We start from the raw sequence: 27,661 nt of genomic DNA, 5'->3' as shown, positions 1-27,661 counted from the left end.
GGTGACTTCGATTAAGCTACGAAACTTGTTGAATATGACGTAAAATACAAAGACAATTGTTAGAAAATGCTTAATAATTATTAACTTTTTAATAAAGTGTTACAAACCTAAGTAGGATTAGCTGACTAACGTTACTTACCAGGAGCTGTGAGGTGTATTTTTTTTTCCTGCGGAGCTGCACACGTGATCACTTTAGCCGCGAAATTTACTCAATTTATTTAAACTGTCATTTATTAAGCTGGAACTTTATTTAGGAAAATTGGTTGGAAATACTTAATAATTTTAGTTTCTAAAACAGATCAGTACAAGTAAATAATTATCAAATATTTCTATTAGAATTCACCAGAAATATTGAAGGTATATTAAAAATATAATTAGTTAGTTAAATACTTATTTATTTTCATTACATAAACTTAAATAATATAAGTAAATTTTAGAGAAATTATTTGTTGGATTTGTAATTATTCTTTTTAATCTGACCCACTCAAAAAAATCACTTAAATGATTTCAAAAGATTTTATTAAGTTAATATAGCTCTTTGAAATTTACTAAGCCACTGAATTATTTTTTACAGTGAAGTTTGTGTGCACTGGGAATCATATTTTTCAAATAAAGCCAGGGTAACACTCAGTTTACATACAGCTCACAGTGAAAATTCCATGAATATGACAGTGGGCAAAAAAAAAAAGAAAGAAATTGCAGCTTTATGATGAGAAAGTCATGGCCTAATGGTTAGAGAGCTTGACTCCTAACCCTAAGGTTGTGGGTTCGAGTTTCGACTGAGGTGCCTTGCTCACACCCGACTGCTCCCCGGGCACTGCAACATAAATGGCTGGATGGATAAAAATGCACACTTCATAAGATCTCACAGCTGGATTCGATTAAATTTGCAAGATTTGTGAAATTAAATGTTCATCAGCCATTCAAAGATTTGTTTAAATGATATAAGGGCGTATTTGCTTAGTGCTGACGGAAAATGAGAAAGTATTATAATGTTTGCCTTTCTATTACTAATAATATAAAAGCAATCGTTATAATACTTTGTGTGTACATTAATTGCTTAGTTTAACCATTCTATCTGATTATTAGACAGAACTGTTAACGATGACACCGAACAAGTAGGAAAATGTGAGCACTGTACACTCAGGCGCAGCCTTTTTATCAAAATAAAAGTCTCCCCTCTAACACATCGGCCAAGCAGAAAAACTATATCTGCCGATATATCGGCCTTGGCGATATCGGTCGACCACTAGTCATGACATATTAAAGAGCCACAAAATGGTATTTGTTTACATCTTTTTTTTATGACAAAATTTTAAAGCTGAGACATACCAGAAGCTTTCTCATACCAGAAGTAACTTGCTCTGTCTTGTCAAATCAGATTGAACATGGAGCTAAAATCAAATCGAAACAAAATCCTAATAAATTAAGTGAACTTTGCAGAAGTACTTGACCTATACACATTATAGCTTTATCCTCGCTGTTGGATTCCGTTGTACGGCCATTGGGTGGCTTTACATTATAATTGCTTTATGAGCTTTAATCGCTTTTTCAAATTTACCTCTTGTATTTTTTTTTCAGTCACTTTTTTTTGACAGTTTTGCCATCATTAAATGCCGACATACTAGTGAACTGTGTTGCACTCCTCATCTGTGTTTGTGTAGCCATGGGAGGATTTTTTTTTTTTTTTTTTTGTGGAAATGTTTTAAGTATTTATAAGGTAATGAACTTCATCTCACTGCAGAAGGATGCTTGAAATATTTCATTATTACAGAAATCTTGATTGTGTTTATTTAAATGAGACATATACATTTCTTATCATCTGTATTACATCTTCATAGGTTTAATAATATTGATGCTAGCTGGTGTTACATTTACAGCTTTTGAAATGTTATGGTTGTTGCTAGTACATCAGGAGTTAAGACAGCTGATTAATTTTTTTCTTTTGAAAGAGGTTGTTGAATTAGTGAACTTTATACACATAATGTTTTAAGATTGTTTAAAGTATATTTCAGTCTCAGTGATTATTACCTGTCTTGTGAAAGATTTTCACTAAATTCTCCTGGAGTGGACTGTATTTTGTTCCTCATCTTTGTTTATGGAGCCAGTTTTTACTATGCAAATACAGTAGGAACTGTTTTTGTGAAAGTATTTTAAATATTTATTCATATAGGAACTTAATTTACCGCAGATGGACATTATTTGTTTTAATGTTTTTCAACAATGTGGATTGTGTTCATTTAAATAAGGTTCAAATGCATATAATAATCTTAATAATGGGTAATGTTTTCAAAATTTTAATAACTTTTAGGTTGTTGCTGGTACATCAAAGTCCAGAGAATTGATATATAGAATTGTGTATAATTAACGGTTTAAGCATCAAATGCATTTGCATGCCCTTCCATTAGTGTGAATTATTTTGAGGTTTTTAAGGAGGCTGACTTTTTAAAGGAACTTTTGTCAGTAACATTTGGGCAAAAGCTTACCATTCGTGCTAAACATAATGAGAGAATTGTCAAAAATAACATCAGCTCATAGTATTATATTAAAGTTAGTTTGTTAAAAAATAACAATACAACAAATATCTGTCATAACATCAACAGAAATATTTATATTGCATATATAATTTATATTGCAAAAAAAAGTACTTAAAAAAGAGTAAGTGATGATTTTCATTTTAACATTTTATTTCTCCAGATAAAAGGGTTTAATAAGTATTTTAGATCAATGGTGTCCATTTCTACCCATGGAGGATCACCATCCTGCAGTTTTATTCCAACACTCTTTCCTGACAAGTTTTTGCAATCCTGAAAACCTTGAGAGCTAAACTAAAATCAGCTGCAAAGATTTCTTTGCAGGAGTAGGATTGGACACCCCTGCTTTTCACGATAATCATTCATTATAAAAGCTTTGTAAAAGTTGTATGATGTTCCTAGGGCCATATGAGAGGTCAATTCTCTTCTCACAGATCCATTGATAAGTATTAACACATCTAGCATCAAGCCACCCTAAAAAGGCCAGTTTGTCAAATATGTCACAACAAACATATCTATTGTTAGTCCAAAGGGCTTTCCAAATGCCCAAAACCTGCAACAACAGATCATCATTAAATGTTCAGTGATGCTTTCTGTGTGTTATGTGAAGTGAAGTGAAGTGACCCATACTCAGAATTTGTGCTCTGCATTTAACCCATCCGAAATGCACACACACCCGGAGCAGTGGGCAGCCATTTATGCTGCGGCGCCCGGGGAGCAGTTGGGGGTTCGATGCCTTGCTCAAGGGCACCTAAGTCATGGTATTGAAGGTGGAGAAAGAGCTGTCCATGCACTCCCCCCACCCACAATTCCATCCGGCCCGAGACTAGAACTCACAACCCTTCGATTGGGAGTCCAACCCTCTAACCATTAGGCCACGACTTCCCCTTATGATACTGTTTGTGAGAATCATTTATTACATAATATAATTAGTTCAGTGATTTCTCACCCAGAGGTCATGATGGTGCCATCGACCCATTTCCAGCTACCTCAGTCAGACCAATCCAGAATTCTCTTTTATCAGTAATTTTCTTAACAAACTCCTGAGCAGATTAAACAATTAAATGCTTTTATATAATAAACAGACAACATTCCATGTGCATCTTTCATTTAGAAGCTAAAAACCACACATGTACACAAAACTCACATTTTCCTCTCTGTTGTTTATGATGATCAGATCTGCTCCTCTCTTCTAACAGTCTTGTCTGCTGTCGTCCCAGTTCTTCCTCTCAGTGGACAAGAGGTAAAAATGTGAATGCCATCTTTAACTCCATGCTTTAGCAATGTCTGCTATATAGCAAATACTTTACCAAGAGTCAGAAGTTCATTTCTTAGCTGCTCTCTCTCACTGGTCAGGTTTGTGTTCTTAGATAAGAGCTGTTGTCTCTCGAGTGAAGATGACACACAGCACTATTACTGCAATCAGCAGAAGAACACACAGCAGAACCAAACACACTACAGCTGCTCTGGAGCTTCTGATCTTCACTGAATCACTTCCTGAAAAACAATCATACTGTTATTCTCTTTATTTATCCAATGAACACAGCACACATCAATTGAAAGCATGAAAACTTAGTGTATTATTAATCTTAGTACCTGTGAGTTCAGATGACTTTCCTTGTCTTTTCCGAGTCTTTTCCAATTTGATCACTTATGACATAATTTTCATAGATATTATCAGTGCTTTCCACATCTTTCTCTGTCCATTTTCTATATTTACTTTCAGACCGTTTTGGTGTCGTCAAGAAACTAACACTGGTTTCTCTTCTGGAGTGGACTGTGTTGTGTTCCTCATCTGTGTTTGTGTGGCCAGTATTTATGCAGAAAAAAAAACCAAGACACGGTGGGCTTCAACATTTTGACAGTGGATACGTTCTTCAAGATGAGTTATTCAATGATTTTATAGGAGGGAAACTTTTTAACAGATCTATTGTCATTAACTTTTGGGGTTTGTCAATACTGAAACATATTTTAGTGACCTTGATGCAGTTCAATTTTAAATCAAATAAATGGAGCAATTTCAATAGGTTCCTTGCACTGCAGTGCTCGGGCCCTAATAAAAACACTTTTTTGGTGCTGAGTGAAAGTAACTTATGAAAAGTCTTTTGAAAATTGATAATGAAATATTATGAACTATCAGGGTTTCCTGTCCTGACAGGCTTCTCAGGTGGGATTTAAATATTTAACATATTTAAAGCAAAACTGAACACCTCTACAGGGATCTGTTCTCCATCTTTTGGTTCTTCTTCTTTTGGTTGCTTATTTTATTAATGCTATGCCAACATGCTATGCCTTTTACTAAGAAAAAGGATAGTTGCACTAACTGTAAACTTCCCAAGGTTACGAATGTAATGAGACACTGGAATGAGGAATGAGACACTGCGTTGAATGCTTTAGGAAAACACCTTTGGCAAGATCAACTCTGAATTTCGTGTGCAATCTGTCTAATGGAAGGGTGTGGCGTCACAGGCGGGGTGACGTAGCGACCAGTAAGCTATGAAGTCACGTGCCGCGCAGTTGGCTGCAGCTTCAGTGGGTTAACACTGCGTTGCACTTTAAGTAATTAACTCAAATATTGTCTGGTATATCAGAAAAAGAGCGACTTGTGATAACTGCTGGAAATAATATATGAATGAAGATGTGCACTCTTGAAAGTATATGTATATTTAAATCAGAGATATGTTAAAGAAATGTTTTACCAAGCTTAGTTTAATTAAGCTTTTCAGAATTACATTAAATCAAGAGAGCTGTCAAAACATCAAGAAAAAGAGTTTTCTCTAAAAAGATTTTAATCAATAGTCCACTCTTATTCTATTCTAGGTTTGCATGCTTGTTTAAAATGATTGAAAGCGGTCAGTTCAAAGTAATATATATGTATAATAAAAACAATAATAGGCTAACTTGCCCTTTAATTGGTTAAGCATGTGTGCTTGTAAACATTTATTTTGGATCATCTTAACTCAACTGTAATCATCTCACATACTTTATAACTTTGAAAAAAGGTTTACAAACCAAACCTGGGATGAAATAATAATGTATAAATATTTTAAAAACTACTGAAACATTACTAAATGCTGACGGCACTACTAACTCCTAAAAAAAAAAGTCTTTCTAATTAAACATACATGACTCAACTTATCAGCTCATTAGAAGAAACACCGGCACATGTATGTGTGTCTGACAAAGGAAAAAAAAAAGATTAAATGTTCAATGTTATAGGTCCTCCTGGAACAAGATTGAGAAAATCTGCTTTAGATGAGAATCAATTACAAAAGTTTTGTATTGTTGAACTTGTGTCAAGAGGTGTGTGTGTTCTTATGGAAGTATGAACTGTGAAGTCCTCTTCTCACAGATCCATTTAAAAGCTTTATTACATGCAACATCATGCCACCCTTCTATATTAGCAAACTCTGGCAGAGGCACAGCTACCGTCATAGCACAGTCCTCGTTTACTGTGTTGTATTCATCTGGCTGTCCAGGTGCCCAGGAGCTGAAACTACAGATCAGCATTAGATGTGCAGTTCTGCTTTCTGTGTGATATGATACTGACTGTAAGAATTATGTATTAAATAATAATGAGTTCAATTCAGTCATTTCTCACCCAGAGGTCAGATTGCTGCCATCAACCCATTTCCAGTTGCCTTCCACTTCAGTGTCAGTCAGACCAATATAAACTGCAGCAGCACCAGACTTGTTCTGAACAAAATACTGAGCAGAAAACACAGTTGCACATTTCTGTCATAAATAGACACGTTACATCTGACCATTTCACATTAAGCTGCCAAAAACTATAAGATGCATTATTACACTCACATATTCCTCTCTGTTGTTTATGATGATCAGATCTGCTCCTCTCTTCTGACAGTCTTGTCTGCTCTCAGTCCAGTTCTTTGTCTCATTGGACATGTAGTAAAAACTGGACTGATAGAAAATCCATCCAACTGTAAACACAACCAGTTGAGCTATAGCTTTTTATCCTCATTTATAATCATATGCTATATACACTAAAGTTACTAAGACCGCAACCCAATTTAACCACATCATGCTTTAAAAATATCAGCTCTTTTCACACAGTTTTTCAAGGTGGACATTAACTAGTTTTGTGAATGTGTGGAAACTACCGATTCATTAACTGCTATACCACAAATTGCAGGAAACAGTAAAAACATTTTTGGTACAGACATTCTTTATTTTGTGTTTTGGTTCTGTTCGTACACAACAGTCGTCCGCGAGGGGCCGTCGCACTTTGTGTTTATTAAAGTCTAATTTAAATGTTTGCTGGTTCCCACCTCCTTCTTCCCGTGACTACGAATGTTTGTTACATGTACATTAAAATACTATGGTAATAAATACCAGTTTGCATTGTGAAGCAGCATAACGATTAGAGGTGCTCCGATCACGATCGGCCGATCGTTAATGCGCATCTCGTCAGTAAAGCCGGTTCTCTAATCAGCGGTTAATTCCATCAGGTGCGTGATTTCACATAGAGCCGTTGTTACTTCACAGAGCCATTGTTAATAGAGAAGATGCGCAAATCCACTTCATTTTCAGCGTTTTTTGGCGCATCTTCTCAGTTAACAACGGCTCTGTGTAGTAACAGCTGCTCTATGTGAAATCACGCACCTGATGGAATTAACAGCTGATTAGAGAACCGGCTTTACTGACGAGATGCGCATTAACGATCGGCCGATCGTGATCGGAGCACCCCTAATAACGATCTGTTTTGAACAATAATAAGTGGAAGCAGATAGCACAAGAAGGGAAACTCATTCAACCTACATATACAATTAAAAATAAGTTTAATAGCAAATAACTACATAGAAGAAAGAAACTTTACCACAAATCAGAAGTTCACTTCTTAGCTGCTCTCTGTTATCGGTCAGGTTTTTGTTCTTGAGTATTAGCTGCTCTCTCTCATTGGTCAGGTTTGTGTTCTTGAGGATAAGCTGCTGTCTCTCATTGGTCAGGTTTGTGTTCTTGAGTATTAGCTGCTCTCTCTCATTGGTCAGGTTTGTGTTCTTGAGGGTAAGCTGCTCTCTCTCATTGGTCAGGTTTGTGTTCTTGAGTATTAGCTGCTGTCTCTCATTGGTCAGGTTTGTGTTCTTGAGTATTAGCTGCTCTCTCTCATTGGTCAGGTTTGTGTTCTTGAGTATTAGCTGCTCTCTCTCATTGGTCAGGTTTGTGTTCTTGAGTATTAGCTGCTGTCTCTCATTGGTCAGGTTTGTGTTTTTGAGTATTAGCTGCTGTCTCTCATTGGTCAGGTTTGTGTTCTTGAATATTAGCTGCTCTCTCTCATTGGTCAGGTTTGTGTTCTTGAATATTAGCTGCTCTCTCTCATTGGTTAGGTCTTCAGTCTTGGATATTAGCTGCTCTCTCTCATTGGTCAGGTTTGTGTTCTTGAGCATCATCTGCTCTCTCTCATTGGTCAGGTTTGTGTTCTTGAGCATCATCTGCTCTCTCTCATTGGTCAGGTTTTCATTTTTGGATAAGAGCAGTTGTCTCTCTTGAGTGAAGAAGAAACACAGCACTATGACTGCAGCCAGCAGAAGAACACACAGTAGAACCAAACACACTACAGCTGCTCTGGAGCTTCTGCTCTTCACTGAATCACTTCCTGAGGAACACAGAGATGCTGTTAGTCCCTTCACTAGCATTCAATACAGCACATGTACATACTGTAACTGCTTTGTCTTGCCCTAGGCAAGATTTTACCTGTTGCCACTTCCCTCACAACCCATTCCACCAACATTGTGTTTAAACATTCACACAGAAACTGCATAGCTAGATATTTCAAAAGTGGATATGAAAAGAGAAATGTAGGAGTATATGTGACTATTGGGTGTTACATTTTCTTAAAAACAAAAACAAAACAAAAATGATAATTACAGAACTAAGGTAATCATTTGTTAACATTATCTAACTTGAACTAACAAAGTACAATACATTTAAGCCCAGTTATATACAAACATTACTAAATTAGCAAATTCAAATTTAAAATACCTTACATACCCAAATACTACACAAATATAGCGTAAAAATATTATTAAAATGTACAGAGCACCGCACGTGACACGCAAGAAAAAATTTAAGGCTGAATTGAAATAAGGCGAACGCAATAGTAAATTGATCAAACGCAATAGTAAATCGAGGGAACACAATAGTAGTCGTGTGCACGTTTTAGTAAATTGAGGGAACTAATTAGTCAATCGTGCGCACAATTTATTTATTTTTTTTCTTGCATATCATGTGCGGGGCTCCATAAAAATGTGCAACTGATGTTTGTAGAAGTGCGGCTGTGCAGGGAATATTGACCATCCACCGGGAGAGCAATAAAATAGTTACGTTTTTGTGGGACGATAGTTTTTTTTAATATATATTTTAAATTCATAGTATTGAAGTAGTGTCGGTTATAAGAAAAAATATTGTTTGCGCCCCTTGCATTTGTCTATTCCACCTATACCATGGGCCGGCCCTGTCTGTGGCATTATTTTTTATGAGGAAATATTATTACAGTCTGTATCTATCTGTTCAGATGGCTGGATTCTCATTGTATATGAGTCTTTTATCTCCATTGTGAATTTACCTCTCATAGCATCAGCATTTTCATAGAAATCTGTCTTCTTTTGTCTTGCTCCTGTGTCCATTTTCTGAGTCATATCTAATTCAGATTAGGTAAGAGAGTTTCAGTGAAGACAAAGGTATTCTAAAATTTAACCTAAATGTAGGCTATTTTTTTTAAGATATCAACAAATAATACTAAAAAAAAAACAGCTAATACTAGCATCTTATCAGATCTGGACCCTATTATACTCCAGATGTGTGGAAATGTTTCAAGTATTTATAGAAGTTCAGCTTACTTCAGAATGTTTGTTCTGTCAGACGTTCAAATGTTATACCAGAAACCTGCCACTATTTGATTATTCTAATTGTTATCGTCAAACTTTCCAAAACTGACATTTCTGGAAGCTAAAAAATAAAAATAAATAATAAATAAATAGTTATAATAAAAAATACTATGACCCCTTTCCTCATGTAACCCATGTCATTACAACTAGTCTACTAAAAAGACCAAAGAAACATACACAATTTACCAAGACAACTCTCAAGATCATTCTTCTCCAGTTTTAGCTGCTTTCTCTCTATAGTCAGATACTCATTCATGGATATGAGCTGCTTCATCAAATTTGTGCTATAATTTTGTGTGATGAAATGCATTCTCAGTACCTGTGAGTTCAGATGACTGGATTCTCATAGCATTACTGTCCACGATCATTCTTCCAAATTTACCTTTAGTAACAAAGTCATTTTCATAGATATCTGTGTTCCTTTGCCCATGTTCTCTGTGCATTTTCCCTTTTCAATATTTTTGTTCACTTTTTCTAACTATGTTTTTGGTGTTGTTAAGATGTCAACAAACTAACATTAGTTTCTCTTTTGGTGGACCGTTCTGCTCCTTATCTGTGTTTGTGTAGCTATTTAATTATGCAGAAAGGAACTGTTTCGTGGAAAAGTTAAATGTTATTTACACATAAAGGAACTTGCTGCAGAGCATCATCATAAATATGTTTCAACAATGTGTATTGTGATCATGTAAATGAGGATCAAATGCATTTATTATCACAGATTACTCAGTATCTGTATAAAGTCTTCAGAGGCTTGATCATTTGATGTTGGCTGGTGTTTGGGAACATTTTAAAGATGTTTTGAAAAGAGAGCTGATCTTTCTTTATGCTTGATGGTTTAGGAGCTCTTATTCAGTGATTTTAAGAGGGTTGAATTTTTAAAGAAACTTGTGTTCATAAATTTGGGCTAAATCTGTTCAGGTTCTGTTGCATCCCTGTAGAGCAGTGAGCTAACTGTCAACTTTCTTACAGATTTTTTAAATAAAATACTTTTTTATAGATATACTGTATTTGTTAAAATAATTTAAGCATTCTACTGTTGCTATTGTTAATTATCAGGCCTTCATCTATAAGTTACAGTTTTTTTAGTTTTTTGGTACAGAGTTTGTCTCAAGTACAGTTGTACTTGAGACAAACTCAGTGAAAACACTAAGCACAGTTCTGTACATTAGACACATCTTTAAAAACTAACGTCACATGTTTTTATATTGTGTAAACACTGCCTATTAAATGCCATAATTATTTACTGATTACTTATACACTCCATCATGTGTAAAAAATATTTTCCACACTTTGCTATGAGCATGAGTATATGAAAACAGTCTTTAATCCACGGAACACAAGGTATATCAACGCTTGAGACAGCAGGAAACACATCAACGTATTGAGTAGACAAAACCGACAAACACAGAACACAAAGGCAAGGACTTTAATACTGGGAATAATTAACTAACACAGGTGTCAGGAACCATAAACAAACTAAATGAGCACAGGAAAAATTCCAAGAACAAAGACGGGCAAAACACAACAAACAGGTCCGTTATCCTGACATCTCGCCCCCTTCCCAACAGACAGAGTCCAGGGAGGAGACAGGAGGGGCTTGGAGCAGGAGGAGTCCAGCTGGACCTAGGCAACCGCCATAATGTTGACCAATTTTGGAGCTGACTGAGGGAGGAGCCATGGAGGAGACGGAGAGCCAACAAGCCAGTTGATTGCAGAGGGCTCTGGTGACCGAGGTGGAGATTCAGAGATCTGTATTAGAGCCAGAGTGACTGAGGACCACGGTGGAGCTAGCGGGAGGAAGGAAACTAATAAAGCTGGTTGAACGGCGCAACGAGGTGCAGCCAGAGGAGCAATGGTGGGTAGATGCCCAACCAAGGTGGAGCAGAAAGGGACAAGGGAGCCTGGTGAAGCTGGCGGATCGACAGGTGACTGTGGAGGCGAGGGAGCTAGGAGCCAAGGTGGAACACCTGTTCTAAGGGCCGAGGCGGAGTCCGGGCCTCAGAGGCTGAAGGGTGAGGAGAGGGATTCTCCAGATATGGCGACAATAGAAGGTGGCAGACTTGCGGTGCTTGCACCGTATTGATGGTTGGCTAAGGGCAAGAAGAGGGGCTGCCAGACAACAGGGGTGGAAGAGGCAGGAGTGGGAGGGTATTCAAATATCTCTGGGTTCTCAGGCTAAACTCAGGATCAGGAGCCTCTTCAGGGGTGAACATGGGGTCTGGGCTGGATATGGGAACAGGAATAACAGGGGGCTCTGAAGAAGGAGGGAGTAGAATGAGCAGGTCAGCCCCCCAGTCAATTAAATACTTTTCTGCCTCTCCTCTATCCAGGTCCATCCTAAGGTCACCCTCAGCTGTGGTACAGTGGCAGAGCTCCACTCCGCACTCTCACCATCCATGGCTTGCTCCCTTATGGTGGGCATGGTCGTTGGCTCTTGCACCTCATCTAATGGGTTAAGCTCCTCGTCCATGGCGATCCTCCACCTGGTCGCTTGGGGTGATGATGAGCTGGGAACTGGGTCTGGAGTGGAGATGGAGATCCATTTCTCGCCATTATCCACTCCATGAAGGCGTAGAAATTCTATATCTAGGGCTATATCTGGATGGTGGTGCTCTACATCAGGTCTTAGGCTTGCATTGCAGAACTTGCAGAACATGTCATCCGGATAGCTGGTGTAATGTGGTACCTCCAGGAACAGTCTCATATGACCCGACCCTCAAGAGATCTTTCCCCCTGCTCCAGCAGGAAGAAAATGTATTCAGGGCGGATGAGGGATCCATAAGAAAAAAAAAAAAAAAAAAAAGACAGACACACAGATGTAATGGTTTTGGTCTGTTCTTCTGTCACACTTTGTTATTTTGGAAGCACACGAGAGGCACGAGTAAATGAAAACAGTCTTTAATCCATGGAACACGTGAATTTTTTCATGAAAATAAACTGATGAAAAACAATTCGGTACTGAGCTTGTCTGAATTTATTATGAAATGTAAGAGAAAAATAATGTTTTTGGACATGAAAGCATGCTTTTATTTTTTTTATTTATTTTTTTTATATAAATTACTCAATAAACGCAATACTGCCAGTACTGGGAGACAAAACGCCTGTCATTCAGTGTATTGCATTAATAGAAAGCCAAATAATATAATGATTTGTAATACATAGTATTTTTCCAAAACTAAGTTTTATTAGTATTTTACTTTATTAGTACGCACTTACTAGATTGTCTCATTCTAACATTTAAGATGGTCTCATGGTGATGGCTGAGGATCTACTTCATTACTTTCAAAAAACCAGTTGTTATGCAGGAACCTCTAAGACAGGTGGATCTCAGACTGGAATAATTAATTGATAAATCGTTAGGGATCATCAAGAACAAATATGTGAATGAAGATGTGAACTCTTGAGAAACTAATGTCAAGCCCAATTAAGCATTGAGTAATTAACAATACTGAATAATACTGCTAAATAATTTCCTAATTTCCACTTCCATTTCTGTTAATGTCTTGATTATTTGTGAAATGGTTTTGTTTGTTTATTTCATTAATACATATGTGTAATTTAAAAGAGGTTGTTTTAACTTGTACTTTATACGTACACACAATGTTTTTATTATTGTTTAAAGTCTATTTCAGTCTCTGTAATTATTACCTCTATTGTGAAGCATCAGCTGCATCAACCCACACCTTACAATTTCTTGTAATCCTGAAAACTTCAGGTTCAGGTGTGTTTAATTAGGATTGAAGCTAAAATTAGCTGAAAATATTGCTTTCATCAGTTTATTTTATACAATTTAACTTCTCCTGGTCTGGCTCCCGAAAGGGAGGAGGGCAGAAGGCCTGCAGTACTATGAGTTGTGGCGTAACAGAGGGAACTTTAGGAACACAACCCACTCGAGGGTATAAAAATGCTTTGGCCATACCAGGGGCAAAGTCTAAGTAGGTAGGGGCCACCGAGGAGGCCTGAAGGACTCCAACTCTCTTTAGAGAAGTAATAGCCAGTAATACTCATGAATCAGCACAAATGGAGCTTTACAAAGAGCCTCTAACACCACAACCAAGTCCCAGGGGGGAACACAGGACCGTACTGGAGTTCTCAGCCTCAGCGCACCGTGGAGGAAACGTGTAACTAGGGGGTGTCTACCCACTGACTGACCGTTGAAAGGGACGTGGTAAGCAGCTATGGCTCCCGGGAGCAGAGCAATAGGGGGAAAAGCGTACAGACGAAGCCTCGGCCAGGTCTGTACCATAGTGTCCAGTCCCAGAGGAGCTGGATGAACTAGAGAGAAACAGAGGGGACATTGTGATATCTCTTGAGTCGCAAAGAGGTTCAAAAACTCTCCATATCTACTTCACCACCTTGGGGTGAAGCCCCCCGGGCCTCGGCCCCTGTCTCGACAGTATGTCTGCTTCCACAGTCAATCTCCCAGGAATATACACTGCTCCGAATGAGAGGAGTTTGTCCTGGGACCACAGAAGGATATGGTGTGCCAGCTTGTACAAGGGGCACGAATGCCAATCACTCTGGTGACTGATATAAGAGATCGCCAATGTGTTGTCGGTGCACACCAACATATGGTGACCTCTCAGGTCTGGGAGGAAATATTTAAATGCTCGATGCACAACTAGCATCTCTAGACAACTGGTATGCCATGTCAGATGGCGACCGCTCCACAGACCAAGGGCAGGGTGGCCACTCATGACTGCACCCCAACCGGTGAGGGATGTGTCTGTCGCTAGCATTACACGGCGACCAAGAGCTCCCAGCACCGGGCTCTGATTCAAGAACCAAGGTTTCTTTCACATGTCTAAGGCACAAAGGCATTGCCGCGTGACCTTGATAGCTCGTAATCGATTCACCCCACAGGGAAAATCCCTTGGTCTTGAGCCACCACTGTAGGGGTCTCATGTGCAGGAGGCCAAAAGGTATCCCGTTGGACGCAGCTGCCATAAGCCCTAACTGAAACTGCTTGACAGTGAGTGACTGGCCTTCTCTGACTCTCTTGACTGAGGTAAGGTTTGACTCGATCCGAGCAGGAGACAAATGTGCCTGCATCATGGTCGAATCCCACACTACGCCTAGATAGGTGGTTCTCTGAACTGGAGAAAGTACACTCTTCTGGGCATTCAGTCTCAGACCTGGCTCCCCCATATGTGCGAAAACGACATCTCGATGTCGAACCGGCATTTGCTCTGATTGAGCTTAAATGTTTGATATAGTTCAGAATGCAGATGCCCTGCATACAGGGGGATACCAGAGCCGCATCTACACATTTCGTGAACGTGCGGGGTGAGAGTGCAAGGCCGAAGGGAAGTATTCGATATTGGTGGGCTTTGCCCCTGAAAGCAAACCTCAGAGACTTCCTGTGTTGTGGAAGCATGGATATATGGAAGTATGCGTCTTTGAGATCTATTGTGACAAACCAGTCCTCGGATCTGATTTGAGCTACAACCTGTTTAACAGTGAGCATTTTGAACTTCCGTGACATTATCGAGAGGTTTAGATGACGTAAGTCTAAGATCCGACGCAACCCCCCATCCTTCTTTGGAACTATGAAATACCGGCTGTAAAACCCGGACTCCCTGTCTAGAAGAGGGACCACCTCGATGGCCGCCTTCCTTAATAGGGTATTCACATCTTGTTCCATCACCAGAGCCTGCTGGGGGCCGACTACTGTCGGTGTAACCCCATTGAATGTCGGCGGTGGATGGCCAAACTGAATGCGATAGCCTCTTTCTACCGTGTGCAGGACCCATTGAGATACATTTGGCAGTAGTTTCCAAGCTGCTAACTCTGGTGTAAGAGGCCCACCCAGCAGTCCCTCCAGTACATCTAACTTCAAATGTTCAATAACTGTCATTATATTGCTCAGAATTTAATGCAATCAAACAATCAGAAAAGTAAACACGGTCTGGATTGAGATACAATTCACATTGAAGTGATATATTGAACTTCTCGAAGTTAGATAACGGTCATTAGATTCCTCAGAATCTAATAAAATTCAACAATCAGACAAGTAAACACGGTCTATATTTAGATAAAGTACACATTGAAGTGATAGAACTAACTCCTCCTTAGTGGTCGGGTATGGAAAAAATCACATCAAAAAAATGATGTAATACACGCGTTGCCTCGACAGCGCGTGAATAGCTTAGTCATACAAACAATATTAATCGATTAATGGAGATTAAATAGCTGCTCGTATAGTGTTAGGCATAACACTGTTTATTGTATATGCTTATGCAACTTTATGTTTGTGCAACTAAAAGCTCGCCAACGCCCTCCGTGTCAATCTCCTCAGAGAAAGAAATGCGGAGCGTCAAGCCCGATGCTCGGGAGGGAAGAACCGAAGCTCAGGCTTCCGAACCCAGGAATCGGGCAGATCTGATGGGTATGGTAGGAGATAAGGACGTGCCTGTCTCCATTCCCTCCAACAGATCGATCTGCGAACCCAACGAATGCCAGCACCGTTCCGCCTCGGCGAAAGCGTGACCGGTATCGCGAGGAACGCTGGCGAAGGCTCCCTCCTCGAAGAGAGCCCTCCGGGATCAAAGCGTACACAACGGCCGGCCTGAAGAATAATTCTCTATTCTTAGTCCAAAAGGCTTCTCCAAATGCCCAAAACCTGCAAAAACAGATCATCATTAAATGTGATGCTTTCTGCGATTGTTAGAATCATTTATTACATAATATAATTAGTTCAGTGATTTCTCACCCAGAGGTCATGTTGGTGCCATCGACCCATTTCTAGCTACCCTCCACTTCTTTGTCAGTCAGACCAATCCAGAATTCTCTTTTTTCAGTAATTTTCTTAACAAACTCCTGAGCAGATGAAACAATTAAATGCTTTTATATAATTAACAGACAACATTCCATGTGCATCTTTCATTTAGAAGCTAAAAACCACACATGCTGTCACACTAACCACACTGCTGTCGTCCCAGTTCTTCCTCTCAGTGGACAAAATGTGAATGCCATCTTTAACTCCATGCTTTAGCAATGTCTGCTATATAGCAAATACTTTACCAAGAGTCAGAAGTTCATTTCTTAGCTGCTCTCTCTCACTGGTCAGGTTTGTGTTCTTAGATAAGAGCTGTTGTCTCTCGAGTGAAGATGACACACAGCACTATGACTGCAATCAGCAGAAGAACACACAGCAGAACCAAACACACTACAGCTGCTCTGGAGCTTCTGATCTTCACTGAATCACTTCCTGTGTATTAACAAGCATGACTTTATTCTCTTTATGTATGTTCTTAACACAGCACATATAAATATAAAACATGAAAACTTAGTGTATTATTAATCTCACAACCTGTGAGTTCTGATGACTTTCCTTGCATTGAGTCTATTCCAATTTGATCACTTATGACATCATTTTCATAAATGTTATCAGTGCTTTTCCCATCTTCTCTGTCCATTTTTCTATATTTACTTTCAGACCGTTTTGGTGTCGTCAAGACACTCACAAACTCACACTGGTTTCTCTTCTGGAGTGGACTTTGTTGTGTTCCTCATCTGTGTTTGTGTGGCCAGTATTTGTGCAGAAAGGAAATCCAACCCACTGCAGGACACGGTGGGCTTCTACATTTTTACATTGGATGCTGCTGGAATACTTTTTGTAGCTGCTACATCAAGAGTCCAGAGCAGTGATCAGTTTATGGTTTTAGCTATGGCTGCATTTAGTTACTATTTACTGTACATTAAATTTCATTGTGTAAATGTAACCACTCATAATTTTACATTCAAATATAAACTGACACAAAAAGAAGATTTTTTTCAAAATGTTTTTGTTGTTGTTGTTGTTTGTTTGTTTTGTTTTGTTTCAATGATGCTATTTGCATTTTAAGTAAGTAACTCGAATATCATCTGGTATATCAGCAACAGAGAGACTTGTGATAACACTCCTGGAAATAACATATGATATGAATGAAGTTGTGCACTCTTGAAAAACGTGAACTGAATGATGAACCACAGTAAGTAGTGTGTGTGTGTGTGTGCGTGTGTGTGTGTGTGTGTGTGTGTGTGTGTGTATGTGTGTACTTGTTTTTCTATTCTGGTGGGGACTTAAACCTGAATACACACAGACTCATGGGGACTCGTGTCACGGTGGGGACCTAAATTGAGGTCCCCACGGGTAAACAAGCTAATAAATTACACAGAATGAAGTTTCTTGAAAATCTAAAAATGCAGAAAGTTTCCTGTGAGGGTTAGGTTTAGGGGTAGGGTTGGTGTAGGGTGATAGAAAATATCATCTGTACAGTATAAAAACCATTACACCTATGGAGAGTCCCCACAAGGATAGCTGACCAGACATGTGTGAGTGTGTGTGTGTACTGGTATATATGATTGATAGGACACAAATGTGTATAATGACATGGGTACTTTAATGTAAACATGATTTATGAGTAAAGCATACAAAAAAACATACAAAACAGTGTATTATGTAATTAAAAAATTGTACTCTGTGAGGAGGTTTAGGTTTAGGCTTGGTGTTGAGCGAGAAAATATAGTTTGTACAGTATAGATACCATTATGGCTATGGAGAGTCTCCGTAAACCACAAATGCAAGAAATTAGAGTGATTTTAAAGAAATGTTATACCACATTTAGTTTAAGTTTTACAGAATTACATTAAATCAAGAGAGAGCTGTCAAAACATCAACAAACAGAGTTTCAAAAGATTTTAAGCAATATTCCAGTCTTATTCTATTCTAGGTTTGCATGCTTGTTTAAAATGACTGAAACCATTAAATTCAAAGTAAAAAAAAAAAAATTAATAATAATAATAATAATAATAGGCTAACTTGCCGTTTAATGTTTATCTGGTAAAGCATGTGTTTGTGAAGTACTGTATTGATTTTGGATCATCTTAAGTTTACTGTAACTATGATGTTTTATTGCAACTTTTACATCACATATACTTTATACCTTTGAAAAAAGGTTTACAAACCAAACCTGGGATGAAATAATAATGTATAATGAAAAAAAAAATGTACAAATAATAACTGAAGACTGGAATCTCAATTATATGATAGAATGTTCTTTGATTCTCACTCACAAGGCATTTCTGGTCATATAAAACACTTCTGGAATCCAATTTTGCACACACTTTGTATGTCTTTCTAATTAAACAAACCTGACTCAACTCATCAGCTCATTAGATTATGAAATGTGTGTCTGACAAAGAACACATTAAAAATGTTCAGTGGTTAACGTCCTCCTGGAAAAAGTCGAGAAAAAATGCTTTAGATGAGAATCAGTTACAAAAGTTTTGGATTGTTGAACTTGTGTCAAAAGGTGCGCGATGTTTCCTACGGAAGTATGAACTGTGAAGTCCTCTTCTCACAGATCCATTTAAAAGCATTATTACATGCAACATCATGCCACCCTACTAAATTAGAAAACTCTGTCTGGGCCACAGCAACAGTCATAACACAGTCCTCGTTTACTTGATTCTTTCCATCTGGCTGTCCAGGTGCCCAGGAGCTGAAACTACAGATCAGCATTAGATGTTCAGTTCTGCTTTCTGTGTGATATGATACTGACTGTAAGAATTATGTATTAAATAATAATGAGTTCAATTCAGTCATTTCTCACCCAGAGGTCAGATTGCTGCCATCAACCCATTTCCAGTTGCCCTCTTCTTCACTGTCAGTCAGACCAATATAAACTGCAGCAGCACCAGACTTGTTCTGAACAAAATACTGAGCAGAAAACACAGTTGCACATTTCTGTCATAAATAGACACGTTACATCTGACCATTTCACATTAAGCTGCCAAAAACTATAAGATGCATTATTACACTCACATATTCCTCTCTGTTGTTTATGATGATCAGATCTGCTCCTCTCTTCTGACAGTCTTGTCTGCTCTCAGTCCAGCTCTTTGTCTCATTGGACATGTAGTAAAAACTGGACTGATAGAAAATCCATCCAACTGTAAACACAACCAGTTCAGCTATAGCTTTTTATCCTCATTTATGATCATATGTTATATACACCAGTTACTAAGGCCCAATCCCAATTCTACCACTTAGACATTGCCCTTTTATAACAATCTGATTTGAACAAGAATAAGTGGAAGCAGAAAACACAAGAAGGGAAACTCATTCAACCTACAGATGCATAAAAATTAATAAGGTAAATAGCAAATAACTACATAGATGAAAGAAACTTTACCACAAATCAGAAGATCACTTCTTAGCTGCTGTCTCTCATTGGTCAGGTTTGTATTCTTGACGATAAGCTGCTGTCTCTCATTGGTCAGGTTTGTGTTCTTGACGATAAGCTGCTGTCTCTCATTGGTCAGGTTTGTGTTCTTGAGTATTAGCTGCTCTCTCTCATTGGTCAGGTTTGTGTTCTTGAGGATAAGCTGCAGTCTCTCATTGGTCAGGTTTGTGTTCTTGAGTATTAGCTGCTCTCTCTCATTGGTCAGATTTGTGTTCTTGAGTATTAGCTGCTCTCTCTCATTGGTCAGGTTTGTGTTCTTGAGCATCATCTGTTCTCTCTCAATGGTCAGGTTTTCATTCTTAGATAAGAACTGTTGTCTCTCTTGAGTGAAGATGACACACAGCACTATGACTGCAGTCAGCAGAAGAACACACAGCAGAACCAAACACACTACAGCTGCTCTGGAGCTTCTGACCTTCACTGAATCACTTCCTGAAAAAACAGACATTATATTAGTCTATTTTCTTCTCCATCCAATTTACATCAGCTTTTATGAGTAAATGTATTAACAATTAATCTCAGTTACCTGTGTGTTGAGATGCTTGGGTCTTCAGTGTTTGGGTGTCAAAGTCCTCTTTGTCTTTCTTATGTTTCATATCTCTTACAGCCTCGGCACTCACATAAATATCAGCTATCTTCTCTACTCTTTCTTCTAAGTCCATTATCGAGCCTTTATCCATACTCTCATTCACATGCCCAAACATCTTCAGTGCAGTTTAGATGTCTACAACCTTTTAACTATGAAGTGTATATGTGAAGCATTAAACAAAGCTTTAAGTCGTATTTAACTAAATAATATCCTTCCTACTTCATTGTACTCCTGATGTGAATGTGTTTGTGGATATGGTTCAAGTATTTATGCAAAAAGGAACTGGCAACATGTTACAATCTTCTGTGATTGGACTGGTGAACATAAAGGAAAGACTTATTTTCTGTAACTGTGCAACCGCTTTTAACAGAAAAAAAAGTATTTTCTATAAAAATGTAATTTTAATTTTAACATTAGCATCAAACTTGGAAGTTAGCAGGTTCATGAGAACTACGGGAATCCTGAAATATATAGAGATAAGGCGAGATTGTACTTTTTTATCTCTCTCTCAGGATCTCTATCAGTATCTGGAAAAAAAATACTTTGAAAACTTCACAACTACTCATTCCAGTGTCAGAAAATCAAGCACAGAAGACAGATGAACTCAAATTATAATTTTGGGAAAGCAAATGTTCTTAATTTCGTTTTTATTCAATTGCTCACTGGCATGTTACTCACGGGTTCATTTAAATCAAACAGATATTGAATGCACACAGTGTCAGACATTCTTCTATATTAAAGAATGGTTCTAACTACCGGCTGTCAAGATGCTTCGTCAGGGTCGCTTTGTTCTGTGACTTCAGAAAAGCCAAAATCAGCAGGCAAGCCAAAACTATTATGTTGCTAAACTGTCAGACAACTTTTCGTTCCTCCACACAATTTCTTCCACCTGAAGTTTTAATTGTCGGAGCTACTGAAGCGACGTGACAGAAGTCATGATGTTGTCTACTATGTTTGTATGCAAAAGACAGGTCCAACAATTAGCATGTCACTGAAAAGCATTGTTCTACACTTCCCAGTTGTTAAAAGTAATCTTCCTGAAAAATGCACTCTTTGCTTCAGTCATCGGCTTCTTATGAGTTATATGTCTCTTAACGAGACACAGTGAAAAATTAGTATTTATTTATTTATTTATTCATTCATTCATTTATTTTTATACAATATACGTTTTTGGTCATTTAATGCATAAAACTTGCTTAATGCATTATGTGTTTTCCCCTTTATTTCTGCATGAATGTGTGAAAATGCTAATGGTAATTTGAAAATGAATCTCTTATTTTGACTAAAAAATAGATCAAGTTTTCATTATGTCAGATGAACTTTTTTATTTTAACATTAGGTGTTTTTTTTATCAGTAATGTTGTTTCTGCTTTGTTTCTGTCATGAGTGCATTTCTGCTGTGTAAACATTATAAACATATATTAGTGTTTTTACCTTATATATGCTCAAACAAATACGGTTTGCAGGATGTCATGAAATGCTTCAAAAAAAGTGAGAAGTCCTGTTAATGTTGTTTTAGGGAAATAAAAAGGTATGAGAAATGAGTTTCCTCTTTTCTCTAGTACAATCCACAACGAAGAGGAAGCTGTTCTTAGCACTATCAACAAACATAACAGACTCATTCTCATATTTCGGATGGGCAAAATTAGCTTAAGAGGATTGCTGTGCTTCTGTATTGTCACACTGGTGGAAATGATTTTCCACCATTCAATGGAAAAATATATTGAATCTAAGAGCTTATATATTCCAAATTATACATTCAGTGTCCTTTCCCACAGTTTTCCACTGTCAGTCAATCTTAAATGCTGTCTGTACAGAGAGGGAGTTTAAAATGGCCCCTGCATATTTTCCAACTATTTGATTGGCTGCTATCCTGGAGCATGTATCAGGTCTTTGTCCGGGTTGACAAGAAGTCAGGCATGAAGGATATGACATCGTAATGAGTCACCGTTATCGCGGCCATTAGAAGGCCCGCACGCCGAAGTTTGAGTGACTGCTGTAGGAAGGCAGATGCTAACGGCCCGTGTGGATCCATCAAGTGCCTGCCATTGTTCATCCGCATTAGAGGGGCAGCTTTCTAATGGTAATTGAGTTTGTTTCGTTTGGCAAAAGCAGTAAAAATGCCACCGGCTCCACTGATGAGGGTCCTTGATTAGGCCTCAGCTTTATTTCCCATTCTTTTTACACAGCCGGAGAGACTGCTCCACATAAATGATGAGACAGGCTCTCTTCAGCAGGGCCTCGAGAGGGAGTCTCGCAGTCCCAGCGGGTCCCCCACGCACGCGTAATGTGGGAACTTTATGCTGATGTGAAATGCCAAGGGTGCAGGCAACCATCAATCATCGTTATGGCTGTGGCTTCTGTTTGGACTCAATACAGAAGATACATTTTACTTACAATATTAATTATTTTGAACTCTCATCGCAGCTTTAGTTTACTTTCTCTCAGTGCGTCTCGATTAGTGTTGCTCAGAACAGATTCTTCAGCTCACATTCCTCTGATAACACTGTGCTTTTTACTGGTGAACGTTAATAGATTTCATATCCTTTTTCCCAGACATTAGTGGCTAATTATTTAATCCAGGGTCTACCTAAATTTACTCTACTCCAAAAACCCACCTATACATATCAACTCAATCACATGACAATTCATAACTACATTTTGGCAAATTGATTGCTAATTTGTATGAATTCATTCTCGTTTGTACATTTTTGTAAAATCTTCTTACACCCTAGTAAAGGTTATATCTATTGTTGGGGTGGACCTTCATGTTTCATGTGGACCTAAAGTTTTTTGACATTCACTCATAAATACAAATTAAATGACGTTTTCCTGTGAGGTCAGGTTGAACATATAATTAGCTTAATCAGCGGTTAACAACCAACAACTGTTATTCCTTTTCATACAAGTTATGATTGTGACTTAAATAATGAAGGAAATTGGCTGCAAATAAAATTGGTAGCACTTTATTTTACAGTCCTGTTCCTCATGTACATACTAGGTACTTATTATAGTAATTACAATAACTATCTAATAACTAGGTACTAACCCTGAACCTACCCCTAAACCTAACCCTACCCCATGTAGTTACCTTGTGTTACCAGAACTTTCTTAGATAAATACACTGTAAGTATACTATAAGTACATGTTAGTACACGTACTGTAAATAAAGTGCAACCATAAAATTTCATACCGCTAAATACTATGTTACTTCCTCAAAACCGCTTATACTGTATTATACATTTTAACGTTTCTAGCACATATCTAGCTCCATGTGTCTTGATGGTGTTTACTGTATAAAGGGTATTCTATTTATGAATGAAAAAGAGCATTAACTTTTTAGCACCGCTCAGTTTACTAACTGTATACATATGGCTATGAATCAACACAATAAAATATTGACATAGTTACTTTTATCTGTTTTGAAGAATTTTGATGGTGCTTTTTAGCACCATTCAGACGTTTTGTGCGAAATATACAAGAAGTAACATATTTTTGTTACCACAGGAACTTTTTTTATGAGTGTAACCATTTAAAAACTCCATAATCACGGGAAGGCGGCGGTGGGAACCGGTGAACATTCAATTAAAAGTTTAATAAAAAAATAAACACAAAACAGCGCCTCACGGACGACTGCCGCACACAAACAAATCAAAACCAAAACACAAAATAAAGCCCAGGCCTGGCCCTCTCTCGTCCCTTCACTGTCGTAGCTCCTCTTTTGTATCCTTCTGGTCTCCTTTGTGGGACTCGAGACCGGTGAGTGGCGCAGGTGGCACTCATTTCCAAATCACTCCACCAGCCTCCCTCCATTCCCACGGCACTCGGCTCCACCCCACTCATCACAATGAGCCTTAATTATAATTGTCTGTCAAAAGTCTTGTTCAATAAACCAGTGTTAAGAGAAAGATAGAGAAAGGATACTGTACATAATGGTTGAGGATGTGACACAAGCCACATTCTGCTGGAATTCACATCTTATAGCAATAAACATTCGTTCTGTGAATGGTAAACTCTTGAAGAGAGAGCTGATCTGATCTGTTACAGAAACCAGTTAAACCTGAACGTAATCTGATAAACAAAGTGTCCTTTAACGTCAGCAAAAAGGTCACTGTGTGTTCCTGCTGAAGAATATTGAGGGGCTGATTTGTAGCAGTGAACTTTTCGCTATAAATTTAAATCATTAATACTTGTCCGTAAATGTCAAATCGGTAATAATACTCAAACCAATAACATGATGTTGTTGTTAATGAGTTAAAAGCAATACACTAAATGAGCTCCTTTATTATGAGTTGTGTTATTATGGGATGCTTAGCTTCATCTTAAATATGAGATAATCAAACATTATATTTCACAAAGGTGCAATAAGTTGTTCCAGGACTGTCCATACTGGGTTACTGCCCCAGAGACACAGAGCATCATTTAAGCATATTGATGTTTAAGTCTTTTATTCCAATAATTCCAGTGTTAGACATAAAGTGAAGCCTCACTGGACTGCTTGACTCAGTGCTGCTGCTCTATCCAAACTTCATTAGAGGCACATAGTTGAAGCAATCTCAGATGTCAGCGAAACAGCAGTGCCCCATAGACCACAGTAACTGAAACTAAAAAGAGAAAATCAAGTATTAGATTGAGTCTCATTTGATTTAAACTATTAAAAATCCCCCAGTGAAGCCTGCAGACACCCACCCTCACATGAAAACACAGTACGCCAGCATTTCCAGCCCTCCTTCTTTAATGTACCTGCCCTTGTACATGAGAGAAAAAGTGTTGCCAGGTCTTACGTTATTTTATGCTTTTCAGAAGAATATTAAAGTCATCAAACCTATAAAACAGCACTAATGAAAATGTTGGAATTATATAGTGACCAAAATATGTTAAATACAAGCAAAACTTTTTTGTATTTCACTTTAGTAGATGTATCCTCAGATGATTTTTAAACTGTAAAGAATTTTTGTGTCACCATATAGACTTTTACTACGTAGGCTTGTGCAGATTTTATTTATTTGTTTGTTTAACGGTAACATTGTGATATATTATTACTTTAAGTGTAAGAAATGATCCAAACAGGGTAGCAAATAATGAAAGAGAATGAGAAACATTTTCTGGAGTTATTTCTCCTAAATAAAGCCAGCGATAAATGTGAAATTTATTATAATGATTTATAATAGCGTGACTGCTGTAAGTTAAAACATACTTGACTTGCTATATTGATTCTACACAAATTTGTCAGTGTGGTTGTTTACAAATTAGGTGCAATTGTTTAGTTGAAATAAACTAGTGATAGTTTTTTTATGATTAACAAGCATAATAAATGTATAGAAAATAGAGAATTATCATTGTTTTTATGTGTAAGTGATAATTCATTGTGTTTTGGGATATAAAGGTCAGTCTGGTCATAAGGAAGTGTTTGGCAGGTTATGCAAATAATCACACATACACACACAGACTGGCCTGAAAACTAAAGTCGGCACTACTGTGATTAATGTTGTATCTGAAAACGACAGAGGAAGTTCTGAATAATGCACAATCCAAGAGGTCCATTTTTGCTTGCAGCGACACTGCGTGTGGTTACAGTGTGACTAGAGAGATGTTTCTGCTGACCTCGATTCCATCTCCATGAACACATCCCAGGTGTCTTTGTGCTGTCGGACGCACTCCAAATTGCTTTATCAAGTGGCCCCTCATGTATTTATGAATGCTGTGTGTGGATTGCGTGCTGTGAACGAGAGTCTGTGCTTCTGTGTGGTAAATGAATAATAGACGGAGTGGAAGGGAAATATGGATGAGTTATACAAGCAGGCCTTGGGGTGGATGAGGGCGGATAAACTTCCCCTTCATCCCTCTTATGACAAACTACCCTGGAGAATCACCAAAACATGCTGATTTGTTCAAACACCATGATTTCTTATTGAGAAAGTCATGTGGAAGTGAAAAGCCATGCTAATATTAACGGTAGGTGAAAGGCAAAGAAATCTAAATTTTCCTTGTCATCTAAAAGACGATTTCTTAGAAACACCTCCCTCCTGTGATGGACCATGTCCTCACACTCTTTCTCTCTGTCTTTCTCTTTGAGGGTTTTGCACTATCCTCATTGCAGAAAAGCCGACACGCTGTTGAATGGCTGCTTTATTGGCATTGATTTCACTGGTCATTGATGAAGAGCCTAACCTCAGGAGTCGTCAAACTTCAAAACTGCGCTCAGAAGTCTTTGTTAGCGAGTTTCCACAAAGTGACAGAGTGAAAAGAAATAAAAGTATCCTAAAAATGAGAGGCCAGGTCTTGTTATGAAATATTGACAGTCTGACATCTGCTCTCTATGGTGCGTTTTCATTCTTTCTTCCATTCCTCTTCAGATTCGGAAAGATAAATATGCCACACTTCCTCTTTTCTATTGCTCACTTTCAGTGTGGACAAACTTGTATTTATTTTAATATTTCTAGAAACTTCTCTTGAAGGAACAGCTCACCAAAAATTAAAACTCTGTCATGATTTTTTCACCCTTATGTCTTTCATAACCTTTTCAAATGGAGATATTATATTATATTATATTATATTATATTATATTATATTATATTATATTATATTATATTATATTATATTATATTATTTGAGTGAACTGTCCGAAAGACAGTTACTCCAGGATATTGGTTTGTTTTAACTCAGAGGGAGTGTCAGCCGCATTAAAAAAGTTAACAGCTTAAGTCATTTGTGGATTAATGCATACTGGAGATGCGAACCATTTTAAACGATTTTAAACGATTCAGTTCGATTTGGTGAACTGGTTCAAAAAGATCCGGTTACATCGAATGATTCATTCGCAAACCGGATATGACAAACTGCTTTGTTTTGAACTCTCTCTCACAACAGACATTGAAGAGAAGACAATGCTGAATAAAGCCATAGTTTTAGTTCTTTTTGGACCAAAATGTTTTTTCGATGCTTCAAAATATTTTAACTGACCCTCTGATGTCACAAGGCCTCTTTGGTGATGTTTTTCTTACCTTTCTCGACATGGACAGTAGACCGTACACACAGCTTAAATGGAGGGACTGAGAGCTCTTGGACTAAATCTTAAACTTTGTTCCAAAGATAAACAGAGGTATTACGGGTTTGGAACAACATAAGTTATTAATGACATAATTTTGCTATTTTGGTGAACTAACCCTTTCAGAGCATGCCAAGCTAACAGGTGGTGATATAATATCAACCATAAACCCATGTTGGCAAATCAGAAGCCTGAAAAAGTTTCCAGTAGGCAGAGCCACTGTCCCTAAACCCTTGTGGTCTTCCTCTGAGTCTGCACTTTCGTGACGTAGTGGAGTTGATGGATACATGCATGCGGCGGCCATTGTAAGTCTGCATTGGGTCCCACTTTATATTAGGTGGCCTTAACTACTATTT

General features: G+C 38.0%; 2 protein-coding genes across 4 annotated transcripts in view; one reads left to right on the top strand and one right to left on the bottom strand.

The window, feature by feature from the left end:
* LOC127966768 (cell adhesion molecule 2) overlaps positions 1 to 27,661 on the top strand; it is a 456,176-nt gene that overhangs the window by 338,243 nt on the left and 90,272 nt on the right. The gene's annotated exons all lie outside the window — the stretch shown is intronic.
* On the bottom strand, positions 5,436 to 7,998 carry LOC127966769 (asialoglycoprotein receptor 1-like). Its single transcript, XM_052567999.1, has 4 exons — positions 7,372 to 7,998; positions 6,348 to 6,475; positions 6,136 to 6,242; positions 5,436 to 6,030 (listed from the first exon to the last, which is right to left on the bottom strand). Exons 1-4 carry the CDS (start codon positions 7,982 to 7,984, stop codon positions 5,850 to 5,852), a joined length of 1,029 nt encoding a protein of 342 aa, XP_052423959.1. The 5' UTR covers positions 7,985 to 7,998; the 3' UTR covers positions 5,436 to 5,849.

The sequence above is a fragment of the Carassius gibelio genome, chromosome B10 (assembly GCF_023724105.1).
Source record: "Carassius gibelio isolate Cgi1373 ecotype wild population from Czech Republic chromosome B10, carGib1.2-hapl.c, whole genome shotgun sequence".
Lineage (NCBI taxonomy): Eukaryota > Metazoa > Chordata > Actinopteri > Cypriniformes > Cyprinidae > Carassius > Carassius gibelio.
The sequence above is the reverse complement of the archived record's forward strand: the minus strand, read 5'-3'. Positions and strand labels throughout refer to the sequence as shown.